This window comes from Onychomys torridus, chromosome 3, assembly GCF_903995425.1.
Source record: "Onychomys torridus chromosome 3, mOncTor1.1, whole genome shotgun sequence".
NCBI lineage: Eukaryota > Metazoa > Chordata > Mammalia > Rodentia > Cricetidae > Onychomys > Onychomys torridus.
Genome location: NC_050445.1, coordinates 98,606,615 through 98,632,319, shown reverse-complemented (window position 1 = coordinate 98,632,319; position 25,705 = coordinate 98,606,615). Strand labels below are relative to the sequence as shown.

General features: G+C 43.6%; 1 protein-coding gene across 1 annotated transcript in view; it reads right to left on the bottom strand.

Annotated features, from left to right (window-relative positions):
* Positions 1–21,311: 21,311 nt before the first annotated feature.
* Edem1 (ER degradation enhancing alpha-mannosidase like protein 1) overlaps positions 21,312–25,705 on the bottom strand; it is a 31,050-nt gene continuing 26,656 nt past the window's right edge. Inside the window, exon 12 of the mRNA XM_036181827.1 lies at positions 21,312–25,133. Coding sequence (XP_036037720.1) covers positions 25,044–25,133 — 90 coding nt within the window. The 3' untranslated portion in view covers positions 21,312–25,043. The remainder of the gene's footprint in view (positions 25,134–25,705) is intronic.

Genomic DNA, 25,705 nt, shown 5'->3' with positions numbered 1-25,705 from the left:
GTACTCAAGGAAATTTGGCCAGCAGCAGTCACCTGGGGTGTACGCTAATTCACACATTACAAGCTGTCACACTTGATTTGGCCTAGATACTCTCACACCACACTCATGAGGCAGATGGAGGATTCTGTTTTCCAAACATGGCTTCACGTTGGTCTTCTACGGTGTAACTCCCCCATCAGTAGGTCAAGTTTGATGCTCCCAACCTCGAAGGCCCCATGGTGGTAAATAAAAACAGCAGGATTGAGTAGAGGTGGTGGAGATGGCATGGGAACCTGGCTCAAGAGAGACGAGGCAGTTTCTGCTTTGCTTCCTGGACTGCTTGCAGTACTCAGCCAGGACTTACGGAGTCTGGCTATCATGAAACCACCACATGGTGAGGAAACCGAACTGCATTTAGAGGCCAGGGGTAGACTCAGAACTACCTTCAACCAGACACTAGAAACATGCAGGGATGAACCTGCCACGTGGACTTCAGCTCTCTGAAATTGTGTGGCTATCAACTTTCACGTCTTCTTAAATGAAAACTGACATTCTACGGCAAAACCAGACATGTTCAGTCTCCTTGCTGGAGACACACAAGGTCCAAGAGCACAAGTCACTAGGTATTGAAGTAACTTTTTATACAGTCATTGTATCCAGAGCAAGACAGAATGTCACATGGCCTGTGGATATGATAAGACCTAACAAATTCTATCAAAGCCAGGAGAGCTAAGTGACAAACAGGTTGACTGTTGTCCTGAAATCTACCATACTGAGGAAATCTCCATCTCTGGCTTAAACAGTATTTTAAAATTAAACAACACCAACACATAATGTATACAACCAAAACAACAACAAAAGGCAATTAGTACGAACTCATTTTTCCTACTCTACTACAACTGTCTTGGAAATATGAGACTTTTCTATGTTATGAACATTTCTGAACCTCGTGGCTTGCATAGCCCACTCAGCAAAGTAGACTAGACAGAAAAACCTGCAGGTAAAAGTGGGCTACTATCTTCCATGGATAGCAGTCTGATGCCTTTCTGAACTTTTTCCTAGGTAAACATTATGACACCATGGTGTTAGCCAATCACAAGTCTCTTGGGCCTTATTTGGATGGCAGAGAATTTCCTTGAATGTCTGTATAACATGCAGAAGAACATTCATAGCAAGTAAGTATAGTTTTTTTCTTTGTTACAAATCAGTTCCATGTATAGTCAAAGTTTTTTAAAAAGTAAAAACAGGACCACACTACACATACAGGTATGATTTCTAAATGATTGAGTGTTCATCAGAGGCTTACACATGTTAAACACACTCTTATTTGAAACAGACAAATATGCAACCCATCTCTAAGAAGGGAAACAGGATCTATGGGGCCGTCTTGCAAAGATCATTAGGAAACGCCCAAAATCCATTAGTTTTATCTATTGCCCAGGTAATGAAAAGGCATGGCATACTATTGTCAATGGTCAAAACCTAAGGGGGGTGGGGAGATTGTTTTCATATATTTAAATAAGCACTTGATAGAGTTTAATAAGGTCTAAGAGGAACCCCACATCATCTCTACACCTTCATGAGTCTCACAATTTATAATATTCATTACCCCCATGAAAAATACCTGAACCAATTGGAGCAATTGTACACTACTATTTAGGAACAAAATCAATAGCACTTAGTTTTTAATGTTTGGATCTTAAATGTTCTCAAAAGACCCATGCTTTAAAGCTCGGAGTGACACTGTTAAGTTCTTTAGACTTTAAGAGGTAGAGTCAAGTGAAATAATTTAGGTCATCGGGGCATGGTTCTGATGAAACTGTAGGATCCCAGCCTTTTCCTCATTCTCTTCACTTGTTGGCCTTGAGGTGAGCAGTTCTGCTACATGTTCCCACCATGGTATGCCAACTCTCCACTGACCTTTCTTCCCAGTCATGGAAGACCTCTAAAACCATGTTTGGGGGAGTGTTGTACTATGTTCATTTAATCAGCAACTACTCCACCAACACTTGTTCCCTGAGTCTCCCTGCTTCCAGAATTCTTTCATCCTACCTCTGCTTGCTTCACTAAGACATCTGCCACAGAGCTGTCAGGAAGTTAATGGAGGTGGAACCGGAACTGAGACCTGGTGCTCTTTCTGCAGCATCGGGCTAAGAGGCAGCCCAAGACCTTGTGAGAAGGACTCTAGTTGTGTAAATATAAGCCACTGGGGAGCCTTATGAAGTGCTGAGAAATATCTTGATCTTTGTACTGTTGATTTCTGTTACTCTCCACCCTGCCACTGTCATCTTTTAACCACTGCATGGTTAAACCCCTGGATAAACCTTCTCTCCTTAATGACACTCAAAACAACAAGAATATTCTCTTCCTTCCCAGAAGTAGACAGTTCTGAGCAAATTTTATTGGGATTCTGGAAATGATTATCTTGTTGTGTATATTAAGTTGTCTGTTACTAATCCAAACACAGCAATTATATTTCAGATCTATTCTCTCTTCTTGGACTGCTGGGGAGGGGGAGAGTTCTAAGCCACACCAAGAGTCACCAGCAAAGACTTCAATGATTTGTTAATGATGTCTGCAAGAGATCAGGAAGCAAAGCCAAGTGCCACATATTTGCCATCCTGACTCTGAACTAAGGTATGGTGGAAGCTACTAGCGTCTAGAAACAATAAGGCTATTTTTAAAAAGCATGAAAGTCGATCATAAATTAGCAGGGGAAATTTAAACAGATTATTTTTTGTGATATTGTTTTTTTGTGTACCATCAACCCTTGAGGAAAAAAAGTGTGAAAAATGAGTCTGCTTTATTACATTGCCAGGTCCTACAGCTGATTCTAGTGGGATTAGAATTAATAAACCTCTGAGGTGGAAGATTGAGTTGTATTTGCTGCAATCCCCATTTTATTTCGTTACAGATAATATGTACTCACCAAGAGTAACTTTATTATTCTTCAGACATCTTTTCTCTAACTCAAAATCGGACGATTCCATCTGTGAAATGCATGTATTGCATGCCCTGTACCTTCAGGAATTGTGAAAAAAAAAAAACAAAACCCTGAGTGCTAGCATCCACCTCTCTGGGTGGAAATACATCTCCGTCCCCATGACCAAATTAACATGAGCAAGTTAGTGACAGCTGTTTCCAAATGCTCAGTCACTCCTTTACACTGAAGAAGGCTGGGTAATAAGGCAGCTGTGGACCTTGTTTGTTCAAGACACTAAGAAACAGCCCTGGGTCCAACACTGACTTCTCTCCCCATACAGTCAGAGCCTTCCAGATGTGTGATTGGCCCAGGCAATGCAACCATACACAGACAAAGCATTTCAAGAGGCCTGGCTTCTAGACCAGCATCCAAGTGCCCTTTCTGTAACAATAAAAATATCCAATAAACTTACCTATCAGAGTTAAGCTGGTATAGCTCAGCTTGCCTAGCAGGTACAAGGCCCTGAGTTATAGCCTAGCTTTGGAAAAATAACTGAACAGTCCAGGACAGTAGCCACATGTCTTCTGGAAACTCATAATGTGGCTATGCCACAGAGGAAATAAAACTTTTCACTTGAATCTTAGTATAAATTTAAGTAGCTTGATTGGATGATGTAAGCTGTTTGCTGGATGTGTGACCTGCCTTGTGCAAAGGTCTGTATGTTAAGCAGGAGAAGCAGGATTGTGACAATCACCCACAAGGAACCGTAGCTGTCAGCAATAAATGTGGAAGCAGAGGCTTCACTAGTTGAACTTTAAGGGGACTGAAGCTCTTGGGAAGGCAGGTGCAGGGAGATCCAGCTGCATGCTTAGCAACAGTGGTGGTATTCTAGGCTGCTGAGTTTATGGGGGCGGTCATTTGTCAAGCAGCAATAGATCACTAATACAGACTGTTGTAGAGGTTGGAAGGGGAGGCAGAATCATTTACCTGGGTCATTACCAACTAGCTATGAACATGATTTTTCATGAATGAGTCATAATCTCTTAACTTAGTTCCTCTGTGATCAGCAATTTCTGGCTGCATTTTGTATTTCCTGTGATGAATAATGCTACTTAGATTTACATATGAACTTTGATCTACACCATCACTCATTAATAAGTTTTGTTCTAGAAATAAACTTATCAGAATACTTATAAGTTTGTTTGTTTGTTTTTTAAGTGGTGCTGGGGATGAGCACCCCTGGATCCTTGTGCCCTCCAGGTTGTCAGAGTTGCAGTGATGTGGAGACTGTTCTTGCCTGGAGAAAGCACTTCCTGGCCCGCCTCCTCCAGCCAGAAACTCATTTGCCCATGAACTTGCTCCCTCAGCCTCGTTCCTGTTTTGTGTATTATTAAAACCAAACCTTGTGGGTGTCTGGGATGAGAGAATTTTACTTCTTTCTTGTTGAAATCAATTTTCAAAATGATGGGTTTTTTAAGGTGTAATGTAAATTAGCCTCAAAATGACTGATTCCTCCCCCATTTTGAGAAAAGAGAAAGTGTTGCCCAAGGAAAGTGTCATCTATCTGCACACAATCTGAGTCAGAAAGAGAATCCTTATCAGTATCATATGATATATGTCCTTAGCCAGTGTCAGGAAATACAGGAATTTGACACAATGAATACCATCAACTCCATGAATGCAGTGTATTTGTATTTAATTGACGAAAGGGAGGAAAATGTCTCTCCTCAACTATCTGTTCTTATAAACAGAGAAAAAGCATAAAGAACAAAGCAGCCTCTTGTTCACCATTGGGAATTTAGTCACATATTTCTTAAACACAAATCATAGACACCATTAGGCTACAGTAAGAGAAACTTAGGATTACTATTGTTGTTGTTTATTGTTATTATTGTTCTCTGGGATCCACTCACCTCTTCCTGAACACTTGCATTGGGTTAAGGGCTACTGGACCTGCCTTGCAGACTCTCTCCTCTTGCTGCATGAACCCCCTCAACCTGCCTTTTTCATAGAGACTCTTACTGGCTCAGCCCAAAGGTACAAGAGATGGGTAATGGATATGTGTTTCCTGGATTGAACATTATAAGCACTGTGTTTTAAGGGATGAAAACAGGAACCAACGAAAATGCAATATAGAGATTTGCCAAACTAAAAGTCCAGCAGTAATGGCTTCAGGAGTTTGCAGTCCAAGTGACATGGTCAGGACTCCCTCCTCTCCCCTGAACATCCTTAGGTGGGTTTCACTCCTTGGGAAATCCAACTCCTCACAGTGGTCCCTGGGAACCTCAAGGCTGAATCCTCACATCCTGATAACTCCACCAATTACTCAGAGTTCGTTTTTTTCTTTCCAATATCATGTCAGAAAAGTAATTGGATGAATTTTCCTCAGGCACATTTTACCCTTCCCTGAAGCATTTGTTGCTGGATATAAAGATATAAAACATTATGAGAATGGCTCCCATAGGCTCATATATTTGAATATTTGGTCCTAAGTTAACAGAACTGGTTGGGGAAAATTAGGAAGTTGTCCTTGTTGGAGAAAGCGTGTCACTAATGGTGGATTTTGAGGTTTCAAAAGCACATGCCATTACCAGTTAGCACTCTCCCCTGCCCCCCCCTCTGCCACCCCCTCATCCCTACCTCAGGTTGTTGTCTCAACATGTAAGCTCTTAGTCACTGCTTCAGCACCATGCCTGTCCGCCCGCCTGCTGCCATTCTCCCCACCATGATGGTCATGAACTCTGACCCCCTGGAAACATGAGCTCCCAAATTAAAAGCTTTCTTTTCTAAGTTGCCTTGGCCATGGTAGTTTTTTTTTTTTTTCCATAGCAATAGAAAAATAACTAAGACATAGTGTTTGTTTATTTTTATTTATATTTTTAAAGTGTTTTCATTTTACATACCAATCCCAGGTCACCCTCCCTCCCCTTATCCTGCCTCCCCCCCCCCCTCAACCCCCCCCCCACCACCCCACTCCCCCATCCACTCCTCAGAGAGGGTAAGGTCTCCCTTGGGGAATCAACAAAGTCTGGCATACTAAGTTGAGGCAGGACCAAGCCCCTCCCTCCTGTGTCAAGGCTGAGCAAGGTATCCCACCCTAGGGAATGGGTTCCAAAAAGCCATCTCATGCACCTGGAATAAGTCCTAGTCCCACTACCAGGGGCTCCCCAAACAGATCTAGCCACATAACTGTCACCCACATTCAGAAGGCCTAGTTCAGTCTCATGCATGTTCACCAGCTGACAGGCCAGAGTCCATGAGCTCTCACCAGCTTGGGTCAGCTGTCTCTGTGGTTTTCCCCATCATGATCTTGACCTCACTTGCTCCTGCGATCCCTCCTCCCTCTCTTCAACTGAAGCTTAGGAGCTCAGCCCAGTGCTTGGTTGTGGACCACTGCCTCTGCTTCCATCAGTTACTGGATGTAGGTTCTATGATGACAATTAGGGTAGTCACTAATCTGATTATAGGGGAAGGTAAGTTCAGTTTGTTTATTTTTTATGCAAAGGCATAACCATATCACCATGCTCCCACTACTCTTAAGAGTACCTGGCACAAAATAGTATTTGGTATCAGTTGAATAAAGGAGTCAGAAGTGCCAACCTACCTTTCACCTATTAATAACACGTAGTCTAGGCAACAAGATAAGGTCAGAGAGGAAAATAAATGACCTCTTACCAGTATACCTAGTAGGTGCTTAATAAAAGCTCACTGTCCATGCACTCAGAAGAGTAGGGAACAGCTCATCCTCACCCCTATCAGCTTAAAGCTGGAAGAGATTACAGTAGTCCCCCTTTATCACAGAGGATGGGTTCCAAACTCCCAGCAAATGCCTTAAACAGTGGACAGAACTACTGACCCTCATATGTACTGTGTTCTTCCTATTCATATCTAGGATAGCTTAACTTCTAAATTAGGAAAAGAAGTTAACAATGATAGTAAAACATGATAATCACAATGCTATTCTATAGTAAACATAAAACTTATTAACTGCTTATTTCTGGTATTTTCCATTTAGTATTTTTTTGGACTTCATTTGACCCTAGGTAATAGAAAACTGGGATATAAAAACTGAAGACAAGGGGGACATAATGAATAGGTCCCAAGGTATGTGGAACCTGGTATAGAAGGGATCCTGACCCTCACGCTGGGGGAGCTGCCTCTCTATTTGGACTCAGCTTATCAGCTTTATTGCACAGGGGACTGGGTCGCATCTCCAGAGTTTCACATGCATTAAGTCTTGAGTGCAGCCCTTGAATGTACACCTCCTACCAGTTCCCAAGTGGTGTGGCTACTGTGTCAGAGACCATATTGTAAGAACCGAACTCTCCTGGGGAGACTGCATCTTCTTCCTACAGTTATTCCAAAGCTGATACGGCAGCTACTGAACAGCAGAGGCCAGAGGACAGTACAGCAGGCAGCCACATTTGTAACCCTTGTTATATCAGTCCCTGGAGGTAAGCTTTGAGTGCTAGGATATGGTGACAGTCCCCTAGCAAACTCCCAATGCTGTCACCCACAACAAAATCTCTGACCACTTCCACCAGTTCCCCCAAAAGGCAGAGTCTGGTTCCCGGCCATCAGGAATCTTTTCACAGCCATACCCAGGGGTGCAGATTAAAGTCTGAGGACCACTGCCCAACAGCACAGCCATAAAGAGCTCACAAATGAGAATTCTGTGAAGTAGCCTCAGAACCGGGAGGTGTGGCTATAGAGAGAGCAGATGGGAGGGTGATGGAGGAGGAGGTGGATTTACTAAGCACATCTATCTGCTGTGGTCCAGGCCCCTGAACATCACTAACAGAACCACCTCTCCAAACCTATGGGACAGGTACAATCAACCCCATGTTCAGGTGCAGACTGGAGACCTAGGGAGGATTACTAATCTGGAGAAGAGTCCAGATCAATCCCACAATTATTGATGCCAAATCTTGTCTTCCATCTGCTAAATTAGATCATGGAAACTGAAGACAGGCAGGAAGCAGCAGGAGGCCCCAGGAGGTAGGAGCTGCTTCTCTGGTGAGAGGCATCAGGCTAGCAACGCTGGCCTCTTGGGGAACTCCCAATCAGACATCGTTCCTAAGTGCTGAGACAGTGGCTGCCTTCCAAGCTTTATCTAGAACTATGTATCGCAGATCCTCATCAAGCTGAAAACAACTTCCCAAATGAAAAGGAAACCACCCACCTACACAAAGAGAATCCTAGTGTGCTTTCCAAAGAACAAGCCTCCATTTCTCCTTTCTCTTTCTTACCGCTGGGGCTGAAATATCGCCACCTAACTAAACAGCATGTGGCCTTCTCTACCACTCAGGATTACTCTCTGGAAAATGAAAGTGCTGAGCACAGGGACATTGTATTAACTGGGTCACAAGACCTACGACTTAGGGACTAAGACCCCAGACAGACATGGTGTTCTCACTGTGGTCACTGTCCCTCATTTCAGTCAGCTCCACACACCATGAGTTCCACACAGGATTCCAAAGGACCACGAAATTACATTTTTGCACTGTATTTTTTTTTTTTACTGTTTTGATTTCTTGAGATAGGGTCTATGTTATGTTTAAAAATATGAGATACATTTTGGTTCATTGGTTTTTGTTGTTGTTGGGGTTTTTTTGCTTGTTTGTTTGGTTTTTTTATTATTATTATTATTTTTCCCCTACTATCTGTTCTAACTCTATTTTTTTAAAGGCATCACTAGAAAAAGCAAAGCAATAGTGGTCTCTTGTGGAAATGAACAGTACTTGCAACTGTATTTATAACCCAGCACTGAAACACGGGATGTTGTTAAGGCCCATAGTGGAAAATGGTCCTTTTTCACAGTGGATAGCACTTCAAAGTTGAAGTCTAAAAACCTAAGGCCATGAAAACTTGGTTGTTATTGTTTTTCTCATTCCCCACCAGCCCTCCTGCTCTGCACTCCTCAAATCACCCAGGTAAGCCTGAGGCGAATGTTCTGGGGACTCGGAGATTTCATGGTCCAGCAGGTCCCAATAGCAATGTACAGGCACATCACTACATTTTCATTAAAAGCTGTTGTCATAGGGGAGCTACAATAATTAAACCCTCTCTACCCAGAGACCCACTCAGAAGTGCACTAGCAACCTATCGACAACTATTCTTATTTGTTCGTGTCCCTGGAAGGCAAAGAATAAGGGTACACTAGAACTAACAGGTTTAGAGGGAACACAAAATACTGTGAATTTCTCCAGGGGATGATGTGCATTGCTTCCCAGCCCACCCCATATCCTGATGGATGTTTTTGCCATTGTTTACACTGGACCAGAACTAACTAAACCTACGGCTTATATTTCACAATTTGAGAAGCTGATATCATTACAATGTTGAAATTCACGTACAAAATTTACCATCCACACTGTCTTAGGCAACTCAAATTGCTCCCACAGATTGTCAGGCTGTGTGGCTTACACAATAAACTTTAGTTTCACCCAGTTCTGGAGGCTGCAAGTCTGAGACTAGCATGCCAGCACCGTCCAGTTCTGGGGACAGTGTTTTCTCCTTTGCAGTTGGACTGCCTCCCATTTTTAACTCACACTCAGCAGCTGTAGATGCCTCTTCCTTATAAAGACACTAACCCATTCATGAGCACTCCCCTTCATTAATTTAATCAACTCCCCAAAGGCCTATATCCTAATACCATACTCAGGGCTGGATTTCAACCTGTGAAAGGGAAGGATGGGGCACAGCCTTCAGTCCATAGCACACACTGAGAGATGTGTTCATTTTGTAAAGAAAAATGGTGACCTCTCACATAACCGCTACTCATGCTATGCAAAAATGTCACTAGGGGTTGGGGATTTAGCTCAGTGGTAGAGCACTTGCCTAGCAAATGCAAGGCCCTGGGTTTGATCCTCTGCTCAAAAAAAAAAAAAGAAAAAAAGAAAGAAAAGAAAAAAAGAAAAAAAAAAACCAACCCTTGTTTTGAGAATCTCTAGATAAACTGGGGTTCAATACCAAAGCTGGTAGTCATCAGTTGGAAGCTGAATGAATGGGAGCTGGATAGAGGTCTCACAAGATGAACTTTCTGACTGGTTGACTTCAGGTGCCTATAACAAGTGACCCTCACAGGGGATGTTGCTTTCCCTGGCAGTAGCCAATGGTCTTAGTCCAAAGCATCACTCTGGAGCTGCTAGACTCTGAGGGTGATGCTGGCCCAGGTCATCCCCTGATTCTTCAGATGATGAGTGCAAATGTACAATACCACCACTCAGGACATGCACACGTAAGTTTTACTTACAGGTTCTAGGAAAGGAGGGCTTCATGCATATCCAGTTCTCCAGACAGGTTTTCTCTGTGTAGTCCTGACTGTCATGGAACTCTGTAAGTGGGAGGAGTTAATGAAGCTGGGCTGACAGAGAGGAAGTGCGAGTGTGGGGACACAGCAAGCAGCCCCTTCTCCAGGACAGCAGACAAGGATCAGGGCTCCTCCTCGCTTGTGTAGCAAAGTCAGTTCAGATGAAGCACTCATGAAGGGGAAGTGGGAGAGCCTAAGTATGCTTAGAGCTGCTTCTACATTCTTTTTATTAGTATCACTGAAATACAATATTTTCAGATCCTTGGCCTTATCAATAGTATCAGGTATAGGTTCTGTTTCATAAACTAGGTCCTTGATACAATATAAAAGTGGCTGGTTACTGTGTAGTATATTTTTAAGTCAACATGACAGGAACTAAAGCCATTTGGGAAGAGACTCCCAACTGAGAAAATGCCTCCATATAACATTTACCTGGCCAGGCGGTGGTGGCACAGGCCTGTAATCCCAGCACTCAGGAGGCAGAGGTAGGTGGAGCTCTATGAGTTTGAGGCCACCCTGGTCTACAGAGCTAGTCTGGGACAGGCTCCAAAGCTACAGAGAAACCCTGTCTCAAAAAGCAAACAAACAAACAAACAAAAACAAAAAACAAAACAAAACAAAACAAAAACCCATTTACCTGTAGGCAAGTCTGTAGGGCATTTTCTTGATTCATGGTTGATGGGGGGGGGGGGTGTCAGACCACTGTGGGGAATGCCACCCCTAAGCAGATGGTCCTGGGTAGTATAAGAAAGTAGGTTGAGTGAGCCATGAAAAGCAATCCAACCAGCAACACTCCTCCATGGCCTCTCCTTCAGTTCCTGTCTCCAGGTTCCTGCCTTGACTTCTGTCAGTGATGGAATGTGACCTGAGAGATGTAAGCTTAAATAAATCCTTTCCTCCCCAGGTTCTTTGGTCATGATGTTTTATCACAGCAATAGAATCCCTGACTAGGACAGCTCCGCCACTAACATTTGTACCACTATTGCAGCAGTGAGTATATCTTTTAAGGGCAGGTCATTACTATAGCTCTCAGGGCTTGTAACTGGGTGAGAACGATGGCTACTTTTCTCCTCCTGTGGCATGAATAGCCATGATTATAATAGATTATAATAGCTTCTGGAACTGTAAGCAACCCCCACTAAATGCTTTCTTGGTCATGGTGTCTCTTCCCAGCAATAGAACACTAAGAAGTGGTGGACCATTTTAAGGAAACTGTTTTTCAGACACAACAGGACAGATGCACACATGAACTCATGGAGACTGTGACCGCATGCACAAAACCAGACAAAAATCTCAAAATGAAGGAGGGGAAGTGTGCACAAAGTCCCACCCCTAGCCAATAAGCTATTCACAAATGATAGTTTCTGGGAAAAGGAAAATCCATTTTCTTCGAAGGAGTGACCCTGGGTATATCAACCATACTCCAAGCCAGGCCCCATACTTAGGAGTAGTTAGCCAACACAAATCGGACTCAGTGTTTTTTAATGGCTTTTTCCCTTTGTTTTTGAGAGAAAGAACAAAGTTGAGAGGATAGGGAGGAGTTGATGGGAAAGAATATGACAAATGTATGCTGTATGAAATTCTGAAAGAATACAAATATAATATTTTCATTCATTTTTGAGAATTTCATACGTGCATACAATGCATTTTGACATATTCACCTTCCACCCCTCCTCCTAATTCCTCCCAGATTCTCACCCACCCTGCTACACTCTCCCAATTTTATGCCCTTGTTGTTTCTTCTAGAAAACAAAGTCCAGGGTAGGCTGCCCTTATAATGTGGGACCAGCCACTAGAGCTCAATCAACCTATCAGGAGACACATCCTTAGAGAAAACTGACTCTCTCTCCTCCAGAAGTCATGAACTGTCAATAGCCCTCTTCAGGGATGGGGACTCAGGAGTCCCCTCCCCCTTCCATGTTGAAATGTTGATCTTTTGCAGGTAACCACCACCAGCACGGGACCTGTGGGTATCAGACAGAACTGGAAGTGGACCAGAGTGATGGAGCCCTGCTTGTGGGGTATGGGAACATATGTTATGAGTATATTATGACAGAAATAACCAGATATTTTCATATCCTTCTATCATGTCAATTTATTGGATAGCAACAAATCTGCAAGCTATGTCAGTTTCATCTAATTTTACAATTTGTCAAAAAAAAAAAAAAATCCTGATTTCACTTGAGGTTGGCCATTGGCCCATGCAGGTTCCTTCATTCCACTGTGAATTACTAGCCTCAACTCTCAGGCCACACGGCCATTTCCCAGGATAATATATGCGAGAAATGTGTTGTAGACCGGCTAGAAAAGACTTGGAAGAGGATGTAAAGTTCAGAGAGGCTGTCCTGAAGTCAGAAGCAGAAAGGTGGCATGGAGACAAAGAGAGGTCTGGAGGGGACCAGACGAGACATCTTCTAAACTGCAGATGCAGAGCTGTTCGGGCAGAGATGCCAGATGCAAGTCTGGGTGATGCAGCGTTAAGTCTGCTTTGAAGTGGCCTGAGAGTCCCTGTCAGGAAAATTGGGCTCTAACTGGAGCCCAGGGACAGAGGCAGGACAATATTCCTGGATGAGACTCATGACAAGTGACTGAAAGACTGTCGCATTCGGTCTTGGAGTAATTCTTTTATAGTCCCAGATGAGGGGACTTTTATGGGTCCTCTGGTGAGACTGATAAGCTCATTGTAGTTGGTGTTTCTGATATGATTTATTTTCAGTTGTCATTATTTATTGCCACAAATAAATTATCAGCATGTGCCTCCTGGTGTCCTGACAGCTGGTGGTTGCTTACTTGTGTAGATATGACAAAGAGATAGTCTTTATTGACACTTACACTCAAAGTAAATCAGGTTCAGGCTGTTGCTTTGTAAGAAGGAGTAACCAGGGTTGGAGATTTAGCTCAGTGGTAGAGCGCTTGCCTAGCAAGCACAAGGCCCTGGGTTTGATCCTCAGCTCTGGCAGAAAAAGAAAAAGGAAAGGAAAGAGGAGTAACCAATAACTGCCTGTTCTCATGTGTTCCAAATGGAAATTAAAAAGTCAGAGAGGTTGGGAGTCTGAGGACTGGGCACCAGGGGCTGGCTTTGAAATGAAGTGGGTCACATGGTAAACCTGAGAGTGATCTCTGACCACAGAGTCAGAAGGCAAAAGGGGCCTGCAATCATACCCCCACAAAGAACGTAATACTTCCATCTTATGAGCCTGGAAGGACCTTCTACTGACATCCTGCAGGCTTAAGGCCCCTTCACTGCTCACACACTCCTCCTAGACAACTGTTACCCTGGACATTTACATGCCCACTTTGGTCAGACTTCTGCTCAACTACAACCTCCTCAGAGCTGCCAGCTCTAGGCAAAGTATCCATCACCTACCTGTCTGTCATACTTCATTTTTTTCCTTCAGTTTTTTTTTTAATTGTTTGAGAATTTCATACATGCACATGATGTGTTTTGACCAAATCCGCCCAGCCCCTCCCCTTCGTTTCCTCCCCTATCCCTTCACCGTTTTCTCCTCTCAACTTTAGGCCCTGGGTTTTTAACAGCACTTAGTGCTGGTAGCACGTGCATGGGGACAGGACTACCCACAGGAGCATGAGGAGCCTCGCTGGGAACACATCCGTGAAGACTTTCTCCATTTGCCAGCAGCCACCAAGAGCTCAACTACAGCTAATGCTTGATGAACCCCCATCCATGCTGGGTTTGCGCTGATTTGCCCCTGCAAGGGCCTTGCACATGTTGTCACAGCGGCTCTGAGTTCATAGGTTCAGCAGCCCTGTCATGCCCAGCAAAGACTGTTGCAGGGCAGACATCCACTAACGCAGGCTCTTACAATCCTGCTATATAGCTGAGGCTGACCTCGAACTTTGCACCCTCCTGTGTGCTGGCACTATAGCCTGCTTCCCTTTTCTTTACCTAGTGTTATCTCACCCATGTGCTCATCTCTCGGCTGTTTTCTGCTGCCCAGTGCTGTGGATATCACTCTGTATAAATAAAATGCTGATTGGCCAGCGTGCCACGGCCATACAGCTTCTAAACAATGTAAGTTTCTGTGTGTTTACTTGGTTGGGTCTGAGCATCTATGGGCCTAGCGGGTGAGAGAGATTTGTCCCGACTGTGGGCCAGGCAGGAAAACTCTAACTACAGCCCAGCATCAAAAACATCACGCTGGTCAGACCAGATTTCAGTTTGTTTACCCACTTTCCTGAGAGCCCCGAAGATTAATGATTAGATTAATGAAATGAAATGATTAAGTGAATAATTTTTATTTTAAAAAAGGTCAGAGCAATATAGAATTATTGAAATTTACAACATCTTTATGCCGATTTTTAGGAAAATTATGTCACATATAACTTTCCACATCTGTTTGTATCTCTAAGCAACAGATTTAGTTCGGGTGGGTTGCGAACAATGGATAAATGGATTGTTACTCGCTTTTTATTCTGTAACATTCCAATGTAGACTAGTTGTTAACTTTTAATGTGCAGTGGAGTAATTTTCTTTTGTGTGTGTGTGTGTGTGTGTGTACTGGTTTTGTTGTTTTGGTTTGGACTGCTTTTGTTTTTTACTTTGACAAACAATGCTACTATGAATAGCCTTGTTATCACCTGATTTCTTACATCAAAAGGACAGAAAATGAATAGCATTTTCTGTATAGGACAGTAGTGCATATTTGGACCCTTGCAATTCACAAGGTCTTTGTACCACAAAAAGTCATTGGCTATTTACAAGCAAAACAGCAAGACTATGCTCCCGTAAAATCTTAACAAAAACATTGGGTCTGGAGAGATGTAGTTACAGCACTGACTACTCTCGTAGAAGATCCAGGTTTGATTTCCAACACCTACACGACCACTCACAACCACCTGTAACAGTTATAGAGGATCCGCCTTTTCTGCCCTCCAAAGGCACCAGGAATGCATGTGGTACACATACATGCAAACAAAACATCTATGCACATAAAATAAACTCTAAAAAAAAATTAAATCTTAACAACAACAACAACAAAAGAAAAAAACAAAAAAAAAACCAAACCATAGTCCTATGCACTGCTCCTGCTGAGCATGGCCTGTTTAAGCATGGAACTGCCAGTGACCCTCTTGGTAGCTGGAACAACCTAGCTGCTGGGTCAGAGGGCGGGCACATGGACATTCAACTTTGCATGATAATGCCAATTGTCCCTCCAAAATGGTTTCAGTCTAACTTCCCACTGGCAATGTATAAGCATTTATATACAGATAGAGAATTCACTTGGAGGGGCTGGTCTTCTAATAAACAGAAATTTTTCCAGTATTCTTAAATTTGAAAAATAATCACACAGGGCCAAAATACATGACTAAGCAGTTAAGAGCACTGGCCGCCCTTGCAGAGAACCTGGATTTAATCCCAAGTACCCACATAACAGCTTACAACTGTCTGTAACTCCAGTTCCCAGAGATCCTATGCCCTTTTCTGGCTTCCATGCGCACTGCATGTATGTGAGCACAGGCATGCATTCAGGCAAAACACACATATACATAAAAAATACTGCAGCATTTTTAATTTTTAGGTGTTTTTATTTTTTTTATGTTTTGTTTTATGAACACAGGGTTTCCCTGTGTGTAACCCTGGCTGTCCTGGAACTCACTTTGTAGACCAGCAGTTCTCAACCTGTGGTCTTGACCTCTAGCTCCAAAAATATTTACAATTCTTTTTTATTTTTTTAAGATTTGTTTATTTATTACGTATACAGCATGTATGCAAGCCAGAAGAGGGTACTAGATCTCATTACAGATGGTTGTGAGCCACCATGTGGTTGCTGGGAATTGAACTCAGGACCTCTGGAAGAGCAGTCAGTGCTCTTAACCTCTGAGCCATCTCTCCAGCACTACAATTCTTAACAGTGGCAAAATTAGTTATGAAGTAGCAACAAAATAATTTTCTGGTTGGCAGTCACCACAACATGAGGAACTGTATTAAAGTATCACAGCATTAGGAAGGTTGAGAACCACTGCTGTAGACCAGGCTAGCCTCAAACTTGGGAGATCCATCTGCCTCCTTCTCCTGAGTGCTGGGATTAAAGTTGTGTGTGCTACCACCACCTGGCTTAATTTTTAAAAAGTTACATAATTACACAAACATGATGTTTTATATTAATTGCAATGCTAGCTCAATCCTGAAGATGTTTTTAGTACATAGAGCTTTCAATTTTGGGAAAGTCAATACACACTAAATAGAGTATTTGTCAAACTGTACATATTTGCAGTACTCACAGTAAGACCTCAAAGGATTATTCTAAATCAAGACACTGAAATCCTATGGTGAGAGAGGAATGGCAATACCCAATGCAAACAGAAAGAAAAAGTTACCTAAATTTTCCAATAATTCGTGTAAATAATGCTTTAATAACTGAGGGTACTTAATAAGTTGTAAGTTAATAAGTGTTAAGATTTCAATAGATACATTTGAATGAGTAACTCAAGGGCTGGCAGTGCAGCTCAGTGGTAGAGGTCATGCTAACCACACGCAAGGCCATGGGCTTCTACTCCTAGCACCAAAAACTAACAAAACATATCGTCCTTACAGAGGGGTTTCAGCTCAGTGCCTAGCACTCACATCAGGTGGCTCACAGCTACCTCTAACTCCTCCTCCAGTGAACCTGACACCCTCTTCTTTCTTTTTAAAAAAGAGATTTTTTTTATTCATTTTACATACAATCACAGATTCCTCCCTCTTCCCTTCTCCGGCCCCTCCAGCCTTATCCCCTCAACCCACTCTCCATTCCCTCCTACAAGAAGGTAAGGCCTCTAATGGGATTGAGGATTTAGCTCAATGGTAGAGTGCTTGCCTAGCAAGTGTAAGGCCCTGGGTTCCATCCTCAGCTCCCCACCACACACACAAACACACACACACACACACACACACACACACACACACACAAAGGTAAGGCCTCCCATAGGGAGTCAGCAGAGCCTGGTACATTCAGGAGAGGCAGGTCCAAGCCCCTCCCCCTGCCTCAATCTGAGGTGTCCCACCACAGGTAGTAGGCTCCAAAAAGCCTGCTCATGCACCAGGGATGGATCCTGATCCCACTGCCAGGGGTCCGCTACACAACTGTGTCACTTATGCAAAGGTCCTAGTCCGGTGCCATGGAGGCTCCACAGTATGCTATGAAATTTAGACCAACACCTCTTCTGCTTTCTGCAGACATCTGGCACCCACATGTATATACACCATACACAAAGACACATGTACAGATAATTAAACATAAATCATGAAGTTGGGTAGGTGGGGGGAATCTAGGAGTTGAAGAGGGGATGTGATCAAAATATGTTGTATGCAAACAACTTCAAGCCAATAAACACACACACACAATTTTAATCTTAAAAAAAATTTAAACTTGCAAAAGTGGTGTTTGAGGGTCCCTTCAAAGTGGGTTTTTCTGTGTGCTGTGCCAGTACAGACTCCCCCAAATAACCTCTTCCCATGCCCACAAAGTCACACAGAACACTCCAAGTTAAGGTGAAAAGGTCTTTATTTCCTGAGGCATCTAGTGCCCTGGCACCCTGTACTTAAGTTCCTCAAGACAAAAGCACATCTGTCAGCCCAACCCAACCTCCTTCTCCTGACCCCTGGGAAGGTATCCCCAGGATGAAACATGATGTGCTGTGTCCTCTGGGAACATTCACCTCACTTTTCCCCTGAGACTATGAAGACAATTAACAATGGTTCCCAAAAGAACTTGAGGTCACTGGTCCAAACTGGTCCAGATGTTGACTGCAGAGAAGACTGTTTTCCCAGTGCATTCAGGGGTAGACAAAGAAAAATAGAACTTACCTCCATAGCTTAGGTGTGTGTGGTAAGGCTGCTAACCTAATGTGCAAGCTACACACGACAGGTGTGTCCTACAAAGACTGGTGACAGGGAACAGTTATCACCCATCGCCACTCGGGCGTCATGTTCTAAGACAGAATAGTCGACTTCCCTGGCTGCATGGTAGAGATTTTAGATGCTGCCACGAGCACATCCTGACAAAATGGAGCTGTAGTACACTCTGCCCTCCTGAGACCCCTGAGAGAAAGATGTTATGAACAAGAAATTACATGAGGGTAAGAACTGAACCCAAGACACACACTCGGAAGGGACAAGACAGAATTTCCAACCAGGCCTCTCCTACAGGGCCTGTTTAAGTCGGGTATGATGGTACACATCTGCAGTCTCAAGTACTTGGGAGGCAGGAGGATCTCAAAAGCAAAAATAGAAAAAGAAAGTTAAGATGGCTCACTGACAGAATATCCACTTAAAGCCCTGGGCTTCACCCAGGACCACACACACACATACACTTTTAAATACACTCTAGAGGTCCTGCAAGCCAGCTCAGTGGGTGCAGGCACTTGCCCCCAAGCCTGACTTAAGCCTGAGTTCAACCCCTAGGACCCACACAGTGGAAGAACAATTCCCACAAGATGTCCTCTGACTTCCACAGTGCAACCCTACTCCCAACACACACATAAATAAAAAAGTGAATAAAATGTACACAAAGGCCATCCTGGGAAACAAATACACCTTGACCTTTGTTATAGGAAACACTGGTACCTTACACACATGCCAGGCGCTATACTTCACACACTGGAATCTGCCCCAATCCTTACCAGCACACTATGTACATGAACTATTCCACATGACAGGAAAATTGAAGCCATCCAGACTGCTCAGCCCTAAATGGGACATCGATGCTCTTATAACCTCCCTGCAGAGAAAAGCTTGGGGACAGTGGCAGAGAGGGGTGGGATATGAATGAACCCACAGCAGCAGTGTGTGCTGGTATTGTGTTCCCCGAAACATTGTGTGTTCCCCTGAAATAAACTTATCTGGGGTCAGAGAACAGGATAGCCACAATATTAAACATGAAGATAGGTAGTGGTAGCACACGCCTTTAATCCTAGCATTCCAGAGACAGAAATACCTCTGGATCTTTGAGTTCAAGGCCACATTAGAAACATCTAGGCATGGTGACACATGCCTTTAATCCCAGAAATCCAACCTTTAATCTCAGAGAGTGACGGCAGAAAGTAGAAAGATATATAAGACGTGAGGACCAGGAACTAAGTTAGTTCAGCATTTGGCTGGTTAAGCATTCAGGCTTTCAAGCAGCAGTTCAGCTGAGATCCATTCTGGATGAGGACTCAGAGGCTTCCAGTCTGAGGAAACAAGATCAGCTGAGGAACTGGCGAGGTGAGGTAGCTGTGGCTTGTTCTGCTTCTCTGATCTTCCAGCATTCACCCCAATACCTGGTTCCAGGTTTGTTTTTATTAATAAGACCCATTAAGATTCATACTAAAGCAGTGAAGACCCGTACAAGACTGGATCCATCAACACACCCCTCCCCAAGGAGCTACAGGCAGTTAATGGTGCTGGGAGAAGGAAGCCATATTTCTCAGTGATGTAGCAACTTCTAGGTTGCCCCTGAACCAGTATATAAGTCCTCACCCATGCTCATGAAAGCAACCCTAAGTACATTCAATAACACACACATATACCCCAAAGTAGGAGCAGGGCTTGGGGAGAAGGGTTTAATGGGAAGGTAAAGGGGTTAAGGCGATAAAGGGAAGGTAAGGAAGTAGGGGGATAAAATGGTCAAAGAAATTGCAGTGAATTAAAAAAAAAAAAGAGTATGTCACAACCAGGCATGGTGGTACATGGCTTTCTTTAATCCTAGCAAAGGGGAGGTAGGATCGACTGATCTGATCAAGTTCAAGACCAGCCTGGGCAACATGACCCAACACCCACACTGGGCTGCTCACAACTGCAAGGACTCCAGCTTCAGGGAGAATCGAAGCCTCTGGCCTCCACAGGCACCTGCAGGCTCATGCACAGATCCATACATGTACCCATAATTAAAAATAATAAAAATAATCTTAACTTGCTAGTGACCGTGCAAAGCTAGGACCCACAGTCCCTGGCTCTCAACCCTGATGCTCTGTCTTCACAAATGACTGCTCCATACCACTCAGCTGGCCAAGGATGTATGCTCACAACTGAGTCAAGGAATCTTGGAAAAAAACTGGATGACACCAGAGCCAATATCCATGTCTTTTCATTTGTTGTCTTGATGAACTTGGAGCAGTGTGGTTTTATGAGGATGGTTACAAATCCATGGCACTTCATAAACACAGCCAGAACACCTTACAATGGTACAGCACTTTAAAAAAAGATTTTGTATGTATGTGAGTGTGTGTATGCATGTGTTCATGTGCACATTTGTGTGAGTGCCCCGAGAGGTCAGAAGAGGGTGTCTCATCCCCTAAAACTGAAGACACAGGAGGTTGTTAGGCACCTGGTGTGGGTACTATGGACCCCAGTCCCCTAAAAGCCAAAGAGCTCTTAATTGCTGAGCCACCTCTCCGGGTAAGTTAGAGCTCTTTCGTAAAAGCAAATGCTTCCCATCTTAGGGCTCTCTCCTGAACCTTATGGTACTGCTCAGTCCTCAGTTTTTTCAGAATTGCCTATGGCCCGAAGATGGAACACTGAAATGCCACCACAGGCTCTGCTAACTTTACCAGCAGGAACCCGAGAAAGCAGTGCAGGGAGGGAGGGCGGACCTCTACCACCTCTTCCGGTTTCCTGAGGACAGCGTTCCCTACATCACCAGCAAGGTGACCCTGTTCTGTTTGTAAAGACAGGCAGCCCAGGCTAGCCTCTGCAGAGTGAAGATTACAGGGTTGCTCAGCACCACTACCCCATCTTAACCACCGAGGAAGATATGAGGTGCCTTGCTTAGGGCAACAGAGAACCAGGTAACTAGTAACAAGATGGGGAAGGAACCATTGGAGAACACAGTAAGAGGGGAGCAATGGGACACGTGAAAGGGTCTTATCCACAAGTGCAGGACATTATGCAAACATAAAGCTGTGACAGATGACTGGAGAGAAATCTCACAAAGAAGCTAAGCTCTTAAGAAAAACAAAACAAACACTACAGTGTTTAGTCATTAAAACTCAGGATTTCTCTAAATGAGTCCCACCCCCTTCCTGCATAAAAGAATATTTCCAAGTATTCAAAGGAGAAACACAGTGACAACTCAAAAAAAAGAATCTTTTAATAAAAATTATTCATAAAAATCCTAATAAATTTCAAAGAGCAAGATATTCCTTAGTACATTTATAAAAGAACATTTGGTCCTTTTACAAAAATCTCCCATTTAATTTAAATACATTTCTTATTTACAGATTAAACATGAAATATCATCTATGGTCACCAAGCATATTGCACATCACAGAGACAGAGAAGCATTTGTGCATCTCAGTATGTTATCCCAGAGTTTCCAACTCGAGATTTTTTTTGTTTTGTAAAAACAAATTTACTTTTTGTGTATGTAATAAATAAAAATGCAGCTTGTGGTTTGCTATTTAACACTAAAACAAAATACCTTAAAAATATTATTTGTCTGCCTCTCAGAAAGAGGAAAGTAGTGAAGCAGGGTTTCACAGGTACTAGACGTCTTTAGGAGATCCACATCCAAATTCAAGAGGGACCATAACCCTGAGCCCTGCTGAATTGGGGCCACATGGCCCACAGACATCACCTTCTGCAATTCACAAGGAGTCCCTGCCCCGTAGGGAAGAGGCACTGGAGTGGGCACTGGACAGCTGGAACAGAAAAGCAAAGACCAGCGCCTCCTCCTCAAGTCCCTGCTCAGCCACTCTGTGACTGAGGTGATCACTCAGGCCTAGCCTCTGACCAGCACTGAATGTGTGCGTGTCAAGAGAAGAAGACCTCAGAGCCCTGAAGGAAAGGGATGTCTGATGGAGAGTCTACAAGATCCAAAGAGAAGAACTCCAGCAGGCACTCGTTCACTGAGCTAAGTGAGAAGAGGGATGTTTTTCTTCCACAGGGGGGAACGGAAAGGGAAGATGGGATGGAGACAACTGCAGTTAATCAGACCAGTAAAATATGGACATTCACCTGGGCAGGTACTATCCTCATGTGTTTTCCCTTTAACACACAGAAAACTATTTGGACATTATGTGCAGAGGCTGCAATCCAAGACAAGAAAAGCCCACACATCACTGGAACTAGAAACTCAGTTATAGAAAATGAGCTCTGGCAGATCAGGAAGAAACTGAAGGGAGGCTTTGGAAAACAAACCTGCTTTTCACAACAGCCAAAGCAATCAGAGCCACCAAGCACTCCTTTGTCACCCCCTCTTCCAAGAGAATGGAGTGATTCTGTCACAATGATTAGAGTAGCTAAGGCAAGCCTGTTGGTTGTAAGAGAACTGGGCTCCACCACATCTAACAATAAGGTAGCCTGCTACACTTCAAACATACGTGCCAAACTGGACACGAGACACTGGCCACTCCTGGGAACACAAGCATGGTCCAGCTCTACAGATGCTGCAAACATCTGTGATGCTATCTGTTCACATTCCGGTTATTCCTCAAACAAAGCAGTGAATTAGAGAATTTCTACCCCTATGTCAGCACACAGACTAGAAGTAACAGCAAACATACTGTAAGATATACATTGCAATTGCTGACATTCTGATTTTTCAGAAAGCAAGCAAGTCAGCTTCAAAATTGACTCAAATAATATTCTTTATATGAGTGGCACCAGACAGTGTTCTTCATCTGGCCCCACAAATCACTGACTTTGGCCTGAGCAGTCTAGAAGTTCAATAACTAGGATTTATAGGTGTTATCTTAACCCCCAGCCTTTTCAGCAGGTGAAAAGTCCAGTACCCAAAAGTCAAGAGGGTTTGAGACTCGATAAACTACATTGCATATCTGCCTGTACCCCTGAGACACACTGATAGCACTCAAGGCACCATGGTACTTACTTCCAGACACAGATCACTATTCCAAGAGCACAGGGAGAAGAAATAACCCAGGCCAGCTCAAGAGGGATAGGTGAGGAGCCCAAGTGAGAGAAGACTGTGAGGTGTTGACACACACTACACTACTGTTGTCACAGAACCAGACAGAGAAATGGGGAAGACGGTAAAGGACAGAAGCATGCAGAACACACTTCCTCCCCAATAGGTCTTCATTGTCCCTAGTGGGTCATTCACAGCCATCCAAAGGTAAAAGGAGCAAAGGTAAAAAGGGTACACACACACACACACACACACACACACACACACACACACACACACACACGCCTATGTACACACACGCCTGTGCATGAATGTTTAACTTTTACTAAATTAACAAACACATAAAATAGATCATTTTCTCAAAGAAAGCTTTCTATATAGTAGATGAGACACTGCTGATACACAGAACAATGCTTGTGAAATCAAAAGAAAACAACAGAAGGAATAATATTCTTAACAAATAAATAAAACCAATTGCATAGTGAGTGTTTAAAAGGTGACACATTCACTACTGAAACCCCTACTCTAAAAATGCCAAGGAACTGAATGGCATATCTATTTTCAAAACAGTAACATTTTGAAGAAAGAATACAGTTTCTCCCTTTTGACTAAAATCAAATGGTTCAGAGGCTTTTTCCTGCCTATAGGAGACTGGAATGAACTAATTTTAAGTGTATAAACAGTACACAGGGAAGACAAAGATACATGAGGCTGGACCAGCTTTCTCATAGATTTCCTACCCTTTGCCCAGGATGCCTTTCCAACATGTCACAATGCAAGGAAGTCAGGCGGGGGCCAGGCCCAGCTCTGCTTTTTAAGAACAGTCTGTGTAAATTCAGCAAGCTTTCTATTTCAGCAAAAGAAACAACAAAGAGCATCTTCTCTTAATTTCCTCCTTCATGCCTGGCTGAAATCACAGGTTCAAAAGGCAAAGGTTGGCAAACTGATTTCCAGAATCTTCCTCATACCCACCCTGCTCTTTATTGGTCCCATCATATGGCAATACAAAACAAGCTGTCTAGAGCCTCCAGTGGCTGTGACAGCCAATGGCCCAAACAAAACCCCTAAGGCACTAATCTAAAGCCTGTATCACAGAGAAATGGCTCAAGGATGTCAGAAAGTCATCTGATCATTTCTTTGTCCCTGATTAGCTAATTGGCACTACACATAAGCCAACAAGAACAGAAGTCTAACCCAAAGATGGTCAGCATTGAGTATCCTTGGTCATGGAACACGAGAGATGGAAGCTCACACAATCCTCAGGTTTTCCTCTCCCTAGAAGGCACCTGGTTCTGGAACCATAGGAGTTCTTCAGGTAAGTTGATGTTGAGAATAAATGCAAATTACAGCTCAAAAGATCTGTTAGTTAACTCGTAGGTCCCAACCTAACTTCAGAGGCTGCCTGTCAGATTTCTGGCTGGACCTCGGCACGGAGACAAGTAAGGCCGAACCGCTTTAGAATATAAATACACCAAGTGAATTTCCCCATGTGATCCAGAGTCACGGCTGGCTATTCTGGGGACAGCATGACGACCCCCTAAGACAGAGAGGATGATACTTTCACTGCAGTAAGTCATGATGCCAAGTAAACCTCAGGAACTTTGCACAGGAATTGCATTCCTGATCCTCTAGCAAAGAGGTAGCAATACTTCAGCACAGCAAGTGGAAGCAAAGCGAGGAGACTGGCATTCTGTGTGTGGAGTTGGGAAGAACAATCCAACAAGGCCGAATCCATTGTGCTTAAGAACATCAGCATATCATAAGAAGCTCCCACGTAGCTTCCCATTTCTAATTATCCTTCAGAAAAAATAGGGTATTTTATTAAAGAGAAGGGAAACACTTAAGTGCAAGAATCACCCAGAGGTAAGAATTGGACAGCAACTTCTACAGCGTCACAGATGCACAGACTCCGCCCTTCCATCTCAGAGGGGATTTTGGTATGCTTGGGTTTGGTTTAAGGTCTGGCCACACTGAGGCAAGCAGATCAAATCAAGCCAACCATCTGGTCGATCTGGCGCATGTAGATGCTCTTTAAGGGCAGAGAGTATCTCCTCTCATCAGGGACACGATTGCACTGGAAAGACAAAAATGAGGGAGACGTGAGATTTGAACGAGAAACCCAGGAAACTTGAATCCATGAAGTGACATGCTGAGACAGAGGCATCTGTGCTTTAGTGGGGAGTGAACGGAACAGCACCCCTGGCCTTTCCCACCTAAGGCACCAGCAACAGTGTCCAGCCTCCGGTTGTACCAAAAAAATGACTCCAGACACTGCCAATGTCCCTGAACAAATGACCCAACCCAACTATGCAGCAAGTTTGAAGCCAGTCAAGGCTACATGAGATCCTGTCTCAAAACACAAAACAATAACAAAAAGATGATTTAAAAAAGAGTGACTGCAAGCCAGGCGGTGGTGGCGCAAGCCTTTAATCCCAGCACTCGGGAGACAGAGGCAAGTGGATCTCTGTGAGTTTGATGCCAGCCTAGTCTACAGAGTGAGTTCCAGGACAGACCCCAAAGCTACACAGAGAGACCCTGTCTCAAAAAACAAACGAACAAACAAAAAAAGAGTGACTGCTTTCCCTGCCCTACTGGTGGGTGGTAGGCAGTCTTCCCTGTGGACCCTCTCCTCACCCTCTGCCAATG